Consider the following 11,311-nt stretch of genomic DNA (forward strand, 5'->3'; position numbering starts at 1 on the left):
AGAGAGAACACAATATCATTAGACTTTTATTGTATAACCGCCACTTGAGTCAAGCCAGCATCCTGTAGGAGGGTATAATGGAGAGGACTTGTGGGACAAGTGTATTCCAAGGAGGAATTTGCACATGTGGAGGGAAGAGCCAAGCCCAGAATATGGCATGAGATTAGGCAGCTCAAATGAGAAGTTTGGGAGGAGTACAGGCAGCAAGATGGGGATCTTGAGCACATGATAGCCAAAATGGAGGCAGTGACAGAGTTGTACAGAGCTTTGAAGGAGATGGGAGCCCAAATCAGAACTGAGTCTTGGGGCACTGGTTCATATTTGGGATTTTTAAACCCCACAGTGTGGTTTGCATAAAGGATTTTTACTCACAATAGAAAGGGGAACCAGCTGTAAGGATTATGTTTCATCACCATCTCTACTCTGAATTTGACATGGGAGGTTGAGGGGATGCCAGGGAAAGGGTTTCAAAGAGGGAGGGGACATGATCAAAATGGCAGATGATGTTTTTAGCAGCAGCATTTCAAAAGACTGGAGGGGGAGCAAGAGGAGATTTCAAGATGACATTCTCTTTTCTGGTGACCTTTTCAGACTGCCCTAATGCTTCTGTTTTTCAGTTCTCTTGATTTCTTATTCCAGTGAAAACAGTTTTTGATATACTGAAATATTGTATTAGTTGATAAACCTCTGAGCATGTTGCCAGTTTCATGCACATCTATTGTTCATCTGAAACATGGGATATAAAGGCTTTTGATCTTTTACATGTACAGTAACTGTTTTTTAAAAGTAATTTTGATTTCAGATTTTAAAAGCACTCTAACCTTTTACTGAAATTTATTGATGCAGAGACAGTGGCAAAAGGAGGACAAACACATACATGGAATGAAGTAACTGGCTGCAACTTTTATTTAACTTTAGCACAGGAGAGGGGCGCTACCTGCCATCACTCATACCAGACATTTAATTGGTTCCAGTGTGGAAGTTACATGGCTCCTTGCCATATAACCCGTAACTTGAGGTAGGCTCTCCTCAGAATACACCCCTGGACTCGGCTCTCTCTGAGTCCTAGCATCTCCTCCTCCCCAACCCACATGAGAACAGAGGGTGCTATAGGGTGAGGACCATGGCCTTCAAGGGCCACAAGGTCTCACCCTGTCCTGTGAGCCCAAGGCCCATCACCAAAATCCCATGTCTTTTACCTCTGGGAACCATTCATTTTATTCTCTTAACCACACTGGTAACTGGCCGCAAGTTGCAACACATTAACAACTCAGCCCCCAAGTTCCTCAGTTAGGTTCCATGCATGTTCCTGGCTAGGAGGTGCTGCGAATAAGGCTAAAAAACCTTCCTGGTCCTCTGCCAATTGGCCTGTGGGAGAAAAAATTCCTTACTGACCCCCAAACAGGTGATCAGCTAGACTTGCAGCTTCTGTCAGGCTGGATTCTGACAGGTGGGTAGGGTGGCCTGCTGGATCAGAGCCAAAAGAGGCTCCGCGTGGCCCCCATGCCGGGTTAAATCCTGGGAGCTAGGGAATGCTGGACCAATGACTGCCAGAGACTCCTTCCGCCCCAGCAGGCCAATGACAGCCAGAGACTCCTGGTGGGAGGAGCTATCTGGTGTTCCTCAGCAAGGGTCTCCCTTGCTAGCTGCTGGGACTCCCCTTTCACTACCGGCCCCCTCAAGTTTCCCCCACCCATTGAGGCAGGTGGGTGGCATTTCTCCTGCTGCCTAAACCATCTGAGTGTGTGAGAATCCCTTTAACAAGACAAAATAATTAGTTTAACTGAACCCTCACACTCTGTATTGTACCAAGGCATGATGCATCACATTCAGATCTTCATTTGTCAAAACCCAAATCCATTTGGATTTAATTATTATGGCTCATCTGTTGATTTGGATATCATTTACATATAATCTCTAACCATTTTCCTTCATCTCCTGTCCATTATCTCTCTCTTACCCCCATTCCACCCCCGTCAATCCCCTCAAAAATTGTTCTGTCAACAATTTGTTCCTTTGAGAGAACTTTGTGATACTTAGAATTTAATTATTCCTCTGCCCGTCTCTTCAGAAATATTGAGATATTCTAGCTGAAATCAATTATTTACCTTATTATCTAGTTATCCAAGGTTAAGTTCAAATGATTCTTGTACGACACAATTCTGCTCTTGGATGTTTGTAACGCATCCCTGACTTCCCAAGTGAGCACATCAATGACAGAACTTGGCCCTTTCAGAGCACAGTTTGATTTTTGTAAGATCTGAATTTGATGCATCATGCCTTGGTACAATACAAAGTGTGAGCGTTTCAGTTAAACTAATTCTTTTGTCTTGTTAAAGGGATTCTCACACACTCAGATGGTTGCTTTCCTTTTCAAATATACATCCAGCCAATTGTAAGTTACAGAAGATTTTTGTCTGCTTACGTTACATATGAATGGTGTGCCGTGCCCATTAAATCTGCCAGATAATCTGCATATTTTTTGTAGAGAAGGCTGCTAATAAATACACATTTAAAATGTTATTTTTATTTAAGTTTCTGTGGTCTGTGTTAGACTAGTAATTAATATTAAGGCCATTCGTTGCAGATACTAGGACAAAGCTTATTTTAATTATGCTTAATGAAAACAATGAAAATATGCACACGAGACCACACTTTTTAGGCAACCTTCTTAAGACAATTCCCAAATGTATAGAATACTATTCTGTTCCTCCTTTATTGGAATACCGCCTCTGCTAAGCAATCCATTATTGTTGGTCACTTAATATATTTCACTTTACTTGAATCATGAAGTGTTTACAGGAAAATATATCTTGCTATGTTTAAGAAAGCTCTTGACTAAAAAAAATAAAAATAAACGTAATATGGTTTCTTCCCAGGAGAAAGAGGAAAGATTTAAATCTAGGGTCCTGAAAAAGGTGTGATCTCTAGCACTCTAAGGGCCAGGTGTCTTGGAAACTGAATTTGTCTCTGTTGTTTGCAGGAGTGAAAGAGCTCGCTGGATTACTGCACTTGGACAGAACAGTGACAGACAGAATGCAGACAGGACAAGTAAGTGAGAGACAAGAAGACTTTTCAGAGACTTAATGTGAAAACAGAAATATACTGCCCCTCAGTGGATAGCTTGAATAAGTGTAGACTGTAAGAATAAATGTGTTTCCTTCCAAAAAAAACAAATTATCCAGATTTCCTGTGTGACGTTCTGTGGATGCTGTTTCTCAAGAGCGTTTCCGAGGAAGTTTTTTCAGGGTTTTTGTGGTACTAGGAGTTATTTTACTTGCATTCATTGAAACTGGTTTGGCCAGTTGTATTGGCCTATTAGTGACTAAGTTGAGAGTGCAAGTTGATTTTGTGTCTGACCCAAATTCATGTTTGTGTGTAGCTCCCCAGGGGGAAGCCAGCATGTTTAATGTGCTCCATTACTGAGATTACTTGGGTGGTTTTGTTTTGACACATTCTAAAATGGGATGTTAAAATGACTTTTGTGTATGTTGCTAAAATATAAAGGTATTCGGTTGCTTATACACATCATGTGGTTCAATATATCCTATTTCTTCCTTAGCATTGACACAGGTAGAGATTGTCAGAACTTACACTGCAAAGCAGTCAGATGAACTATCCCTTCAGGTTGCTGATGTGGTTCTGGTTTATCAAAAAGTGAATGATGGTGAGTAAACAGTTTTGCGGTTAGCTACCACCAGGATAGATTAGTCAAACTGGGAAACAGTCCTAGAGAATGCAAGTTTCCATCTAGTATTGGCTCCACAATGAAATGGGGTGTCAGCCTAGAAGAAACGCTACAGAAAGCCATAGGATTAGGCCCAGGTTCTTGAAGGACAGCCACTCTTTATGCAGGCATTGTGGCCACATTCAAGTAAATTTCCATCCAACTCAGAGGATTTGCATAGATAATTAATTGCAGGTGCAGCAATGTGGGTATGATTTTTTTTCCAGGAGCCATGTGCCCATAAAGAAGAAACTAGGTTAAGGCCTCTTTAAAAATCTAGCTCTCAAGAGTCATCATTGCTTTGTGAGCAATGTACTTGTTGATTTGTCTGAATACTCCACACATTCAAGGTATTTACATCTTGTGCTGTGCTTCAGAACATTGTTACTCTCTTAATAATCTTGGAATGGCACAATATCTGAATGAATATTTTGCCACGGTCTTTAATGAGGCTAATGAAGGGCTAAGGAATAGTGATAGAGGGACCGATGGGAATGAAGATATGGGGGTAGACATTACGGTATCTGAGGTGGAGGCCAAACTTGAACAGCTTAATGGAAGTAAATCGGGGGGCCCGGATAATCTTCATCCTAGAATATTAAGGGAATTGGCGAGTGATATTGCTAGCCCGTTAGCGATGATTTTTAATAAATCTCTAAATTCGGGGATTGTACCGTTGGACTGGAAATTAGCTAATGTAGTTCCTATATTCAAGAAGGGGAAAAAAAGTGACCCGGGTAACTACAGGCCTGTTAGTTTAACATCTGTAGTATGCAAAGTAATGGAAAACATTTTGAAAGAGAGAGTGGTTAAGGAGCAGGAGGCCGATGACAACTGGGATAGATTACAGCATGGATTTACGAAAGGTAGATCGTGCCAAACCAATCTGATCTCCTTCTTTGAGAAAGTAACAGATTTTTTAGACAAGGGAAATGCGGTGGATCTAATATATCTGGATTTCAGTAAGGCGTTTGATACGGTACCGCATGAGGAATTATTGGTTAAATTGGAAAAGATGGGGATCGAAATGAAAATCCAGAGGTGGATAAGGAGTTGGTTAAAGGGGAGACTGCAGAGGGTAGTACTGAAAGGGGAACTGTCGGGTTGGAGGGGGGTTACCAGTGGAGTTCCTCAAGGTTCGGTTTTGGGTCCTATTTTATTCAATCTATTTATTGCTGACCTGGGAACCAAGAGTAGGAGTGGGCTGATAAAGTTTGCGGACGACACCAAGTTGGGAGGTATTGCCAATTCGGAGAAGGATCGGGATATCCTCCAGGGAGATTTGGATGACCTTGTAAACTGGAGTATTAGTAACAGGATGAAATTCAATAGTGAGAAGTGTAAGGTTATGCATTTAGGGATGACTAACAAGAATTTTAGTTATAAGCTAGGGACGCACCAGTTGGAAGTAACGGAGGAGGAGAAGGACCTGGGAGTCCTGGTTGATCGTAGGATGACTATGAGTAGGCAATGTGATGTGGCCGTTAAAAAAGCTAATGCGGTCTTGGGTTGCATTAGGCGGGGTATTTCTAGTAGGGATAAGGAAGTGCTAGTCCCGTTATATAAGGCGTTGGTGAGACCTCATTTGGAGTATTGTGTGCAGTTTTGGTCTCCCATGTTTAAGAAGGATGAGTTAAAACTGGAACGGGTACAAAGAAGGGCCACTAGAATGATCCGAGGAATGGAAGGCCTGTCGTATGACAGGAGACTTGAGGAGCTCGGTTTGTTTTCCTTAACCAAAAGAAGGATAAGGGGAGATATGATTGCACTCTTTAAATATATCAGAGGGATAAATACCAGGGAAGGAGAGGAATTATTTCAGCTCAGTGCTAATGTAGACACGAGGACAAACGGATATAAATTGTCAGTCAGGAAATTTAGGCTTGAAATTAGACGAAGGTTTCTAACCATCAGGGGAGTGCAATACTGGAACAGCCTACCGAGGGAAACAGTAGGGGCGAAGGACCTCCATGACTTTAAGATTAAGCTAGATAAGTTTATGGAGGAGATGGTATAATAGGATAACGGGCTTAGTCAATAGGTCAATTAAGTGCCAAACTGGTACTTAATTGGGTCAAATTGGGTCAATAATATGATATTCTTAACCTCTTTCAGAGGGTGTGGCTGGAGAGTCTTGCCCGCATGCTCGGGGTTCAGCTGACCGCCATATTTGGGGTCGGGAAGGAATTTTCCTCCAGGGCAGATTGGCAGTGTCCCTGGAGGTTTTTCGCCTTCCTCCGAAGCATGGGGCAGGGGTCGCTTGCTAAAAGAGTGGGTAGATCGGCTAATGTGGCCTGCATCTTGCAGGAGGTCAGACTAGATGATCATAATGGTCCCTTCTGATCTTGAATTCTATGATTCTATGATTCTCTAAGGGGTAGTCTTGCAGCATATGAGTCAGGGACTGTCATTTGTTATGTAAATGCCAGTCACGTTGGGGCCCAACCTGGGTATTGCTACCACAATACAAATGTTAATAACAATGCTGAGCATGTCCTGCAAAGATGCTGAGTACAGTCAACTCACAGTAGTTTCAGTGGGACTTGAGAGTGCTCAGCACCTTGCAGAGGCAACCCTTAGCTCTATCCCAGTTGTTTACTGTCACTTATAAAGAGTAAAAAACAAAGGAAAAACCTCAGGCTGATTTGTTTGTTTATATTCCTGAGATCCAAAGAAGGGGTGTGGTTTTTAAATATACTGTATCTTTACTGCTTTATTTTTATTATTCCTAATCTGCATGCATAATGTTTCCAAATAACATGGTCTGTCCATACCTTAGATTTTACTCATTGTAAACAAAGCCATATTACAGATGCAATGACAGACTGTGTGTGCAGGAGTCTCTCTATAAACATGCCACACACAGTATCTTACACATGTATTTATTGTTGACTCCCCATTCTCCCTTGCAGGTTGGTATGAAGGTGAACGATTGCGGGATGGTGAGAGAGGTTGGTTTCCAATGGAGTGTGCCAAGGAAATCACATGTCAAGCCACAATTGACAAAAACATGGAACGGATGGGACGTTTGCTTGGACTTGAAACAAATGTATAGAGTCTCTGAAATCTATTTTTTCTTTGCTGCAGGATTTGCACTAAGGGCCATCAGTGGTGGCTTGGTTTTGTGCTTGTTGTCCCACTATAGCTGTAGCGTGGTAGCTGTGAATCACAGATTTGTAAAAATCAGTGATAGGAGGAAGGGCGGGGGGGGGGGGGAAAGTCAGCAGCTCACTCTGTATCCAGGCTACTTTAAGTTAAAAGCCCTTAAAAAGTAAATTAACTTCTAAAGTTCCCATAACAAAATGCAGGTGACATCTTTAGATAGTCCCCTCTTCCTTGTTTTACAGTGTAAGAGAGCTAACGGAGTCAAGGTCTGATCTGCACTAAATCTTAACTGGGACTGAGCGGTAGGCTCTGGAGAGCAGCTCCACATATCTTTGACTTCACCTCCCTTTGTCTTTAGCTGCTCCACTCCCTTTACCTTTTTGTGCTGGTTCCTAACCCACACCCGTCCAACCAAACACACACTCTTTTTTTCTTGTTTGTTTTTTCCAGTTGTTTAAAAACACCTTAGCTTCCTCTGGCGAGGCCAACCACCAGCCACCCAGAAACATGTTGCCCTGAAGCAAGCAGCAACAACAAATTAATATTTGGGGATTTCCTACTCCTCAAGGGAAAGTTTCAGTGCTGTACTGCTAGCACAAGATGGTGCTATGTGTGAGGATAAATAGCAGCTCTCTAACCCCTCATATGGCCTAAAATGGAACCCGTGAGCACGCACTGTATAAGGTGCTCCCTAGGCTCCAGAGAAGACACACACCAAGTAAAGAGATATTCCACTAAGTTAAGAGTGCACAGCTCTCTACTTTTGTAATATAAGAGCATCCTTCTGTTGGGTCTTCTCATCTTTCTCCTTGTGGCTCTCTGTCTACATCTATCTATATGTCTGTTTTAGTGAAGGGTTTTCATAACGTTAGATTACCTTTCGTGTTCATCCTTTAAAACCTTAGCTCCTTGGGCTTCCTCCTCCCCAATGATGGCTTCTTATTTCACACACATGATTTTTTTTTAAATGCTGTCATTTGAAAAGCAGTGATTAAAGTACCTCTGTCCCAGCTAGCAAAGCTAATGTGTTCTCCAGGGACTGAGAGGAGAAATCCAGAATGGTTTTCTGTTGGTCTTATTTGCTGATGATGATGTTTCATCTATTCAAGCAGCTCAGATTTTGTTTCCTTCCAGTGTTGCTTCAGTGTTCAGAGTGCCGGGAAGGGTTTTCAAATCAAGAAGTATGCAGTGAACTTTTGTAGTGTAGAAAAGTAAGCTTGGTCTCCAAGGCTCCAGCCTCCATCCCCAGAACAGACCAGCCTTACGGTATGTCTACCCTTTTAGCTGGGGATGTAATTCCCAGCTCAAGGAGACTTACTTAGACTATTCCAATTGAGTTAGAACAGTAAAATCAGAACATAGCCCCGGTAGCATGAGCAACAGGATGGGCTAGCCACCCTGAATACGTGCTCGTAAGATACCTTAGCTTGTTTCAGCTTGTTTTTGTAAAAAATATTCTCCATAAGTATAAGCAGCTCTGTGCTCTGCTCTGCTCCTCTGTGTCCCTGATAGAAAATCAGATTGCCTGACTGACAGTGTTATAATTCTCTCCAAGCTTATCCAATTCCACACAGTATTTCACTGGAGTCCCACGCCAGCTGATTCCGACACCTTCTCTTGTGTCGTTTCTCTTGCCTTCCCTGAGTCCTGTTATGCACAAAATAAACTAATCTTCTGTGCTCTGGAGCACACACGTGCACATGCTCATTTGATGTCTGTGGAGGCTAAACACAAGCTGAGATGTAGGATTTGGCTCCCACTGTTGTCCATTATGGTAGCATTACAGTATCTTTTTGAGCAGTTGGCACTTTTATACATTTACAGACACATTTTTAAAACTCATGCTGTAAGTTGTGGATACAAAAAATACTCAGTTACACAGTTGCATTTGAACACTTGCAGGGGTATCTTAAGATCTGAATGTTACCAGTTTGTGCCTTAACTTCCACTCCCACAGGGTAAGGATTATAATGCTGAATTCTTGGTTTATTTTGAAAATACATGAGGATGTTGATCTCTGGGAAATATTCTATTAATCATTTCATTTCAATTCCAGTTTTGCCTATATCTTTTAACTAGGATCTCAAGATGTGTTGTTGCTTCAGTTCAAGGTTTTGCAGGGAGAGTGGAGTGCTTTTTTATCTTTTTTCCATTTCGGTAGCAGAGGTGGTCAAATTAATTTCCTGTTTTTTGTTGAGGAAGGAGCGGGAAAGAGGTATATGAACCAGAACTCCAGGATACCTTCACCTTCAGTCCTTGTTACATGTTAATTACTACAGATACAGGAAGGGAAAAAATTATAGGAGAGCAGCACTAGTATTGACTTAAACTCTTGGTCATAGAGTTCATACTGGAGAAGATGAAAAGGCCTCGCAATCAGGGAGGATTTGCAGGGAGTATAGAGTAATATGATGTTTTGTCAACTTTGCCTTCCCATTCCCAATTGTGACCTGACCTATTGTGCACACGACGGTGGGAGAGGGAATAGTAGAAGCTCACGTTTCACAAGAGAAACAACCATTTAATGTTGTCTGACCAAGATGCACTTGTAAACAGGAAATAATTTTCAAAACATCTTCTCTGTAACTAGGTGTTACGGTTTGCACACTGTATGTATTATAAATATGTTAATCCTTTTAAGACACAGCTGATCACTCAGCAGGGTTGAATAAACGTTAGCACACAAATGAGGTAAAAACTTATAGTAGAAAGGCTTTCTGCTTGTAATATTTTCACTCCATTTTTTGGAGGGGCTGCATGTTGTAATATATACTGTAATATGTTGAAGATTTGTAAATGAGTGTAATGTTCTTAAGGTATCCCTGTAACACTACACTTCAAAATCTATTAGAAAAGCAATAGTTTTGTATAAAGTAATTTGAAGATCCCCAACCTTGGAAGTTTGACACTTGGTTATATGCCCTTGTGAATTAATTTATAAGTGGACCAATGAAACAGTAATGAGCATATTGTAATCTTTGTAAATTGAACACAGTGTTATTTAACATAGGTAAAAATACTGCTAATTTTTTAACAAATAATTAAAAAAAACCTACTGTATACAGCCAGATGTTTAACACAGTAACTGAATGTATAAATCCAGATATTAATTTTATTCAGGTTTTTAAATACATTGTATATATTTTTCACATCTAGTTTTTCCAGATGTTTTTATAAATGTTTCCATTTCTCCTTTTATCAGATACAATTCTGCAGGAATTAGACATCAGTGACTTTATAGGACAACAATCAATAAAATGCTTTTAAAAACTTTACTAAAAAAAAAAGCTTTTTGCTGAAATTAGTTCTGATCTTTTTAACCTTTGTCTTTTTTGTTTAAAACAAAACCATAATTTAATTGGACCATATGCACCTCGCTGCTAAGATCGATGAAAGTCTAGGAGCCATAAATAGGGGAGAGCAATAGCTCCATGGCATACTTCTCCCTCCACCCCAGATCCATGGGATTTGGACTCCCTGAACTTGAGGGAGTGGTATGTCATGGTGGGAGGGCCAGGGGATAACTACTCTCTGTAGGATCATGCTCCTACAAACCCACAACATTGTGTCTGCAGGTGATTGCACTGGATAGCATTGGAAGAGGCTGGGTAATGTTCAGAGGTACCTTTGCCTGCTTGGATGTCCCTAGAACCATTGTGTTTCCCTGTGGCTCTTGGGACATCTATAGATTTGATGAGTCTTGCACATACCTGCCTATAGAAGGTTAATTGTGGCATGGTGACCCTCCTCCATACTTTTTCTAATGCTTTGAAGCTATAAAGCATGATAACTACACTGATTACTTTTAAATGTCTCATGGGATTTTCTTTTTAATGGTTGTGAGAGTTACAGAAGTGGAAAGTCTCTTGGTATGTAGATGGAAGTCCTGATACTTCTCTCTCCCAGTGCTAATATGCCAGATGCACAAACTGTATGATAAATGAAAGGCCTGATCAATGCATTTCTCTCCCTTACCCACTTTTTTTGGTGTGAAGGCAAGAGCAGAAAAAAGTCCTTAAGTAAAGTCTATATCACTTAAATAGAAAAGTTAACTATTTTTGCTGTGTAAGATTTTTACAGATAATTTTCTTAAAAGAACTTATTAAAATTTTTCCGAATTGTTACGGATAGCCAAGCCAAATACCTTTAAGAGGACAGCAAGAAAGCTGAATAATTTCAGTTACCATGAGACAATCCTCACCCACCAATGATAGGGGAATGGGAGAAGTACTGTTTCTTCAGGGTGTCTTTACTTCATCTACACACTGACCAAAGCCTGCTAATGCTTCAGCCTAGTTCTTGGTGCCTAAAGAGCATGGCATATATTTATTTCCCTTCAGTCTCATTGACCGCAGCATGACCCCACTACCTGGAAATATGCCCTTATTGACCTCTCGGTGACCTCATCTGCATCCAAACTGATCACCAGTGACTTCTGCATGACCCTGACTTCCCCCAGGGTAGCTCCCACATGTGACT

General features: G+C 41.1%; 1 protein-coding gene across 4 annotated transcripts in view; it reads left to right on the forward strand.

The window, feature by feature from the left end:
• The window catches only part of ARHGEF26 (Rho guanine nucleotide exchange factor 26), a 198,457-nt gene extending 188,338 nt beyond the window's left edge, over positions 1-10,119 (forward strand). For all 4 annotated transcript variants that reach the window (XM_045030663.1, XM_045030660.1, XM_045030661.1 and 1 more), the window contains 3 exons: positions 2,984-3,051; positions 3,563-3,667; positions 6,640-10,119. In XM_045030663.1, coding sequence (XP_044886598.1) covers positions 2,984-3,051; positions 3,563-3,667; positions 6,640-6,782 — 316 coding nt within the window. In that variant the 3' untranslated portion in view covers positions 6,783-10,119. The remainder of the gene's footprint in view (positions 1-2,983; positions 3,052-3,562; positions 3,668-6,639) is intronic.
• The last annotated feature ends 1,192 nt before the right edge of the window (positions 10,120-11,311 follow it).

Source organism: Mauremys mutica, chromosome 9, assembly GCF_020497125.1.
Source record: "Mauremys mutica isolate MM-2020 ecotype Southern chromosome 9, ASM2049712v1, whole genome shotgun sequence".
Lineage (NCBI taxonomy): Eukaryota > Metazoa > Chordata > Testudines > Geoemydidae > Mauremys > Mauremys mutica.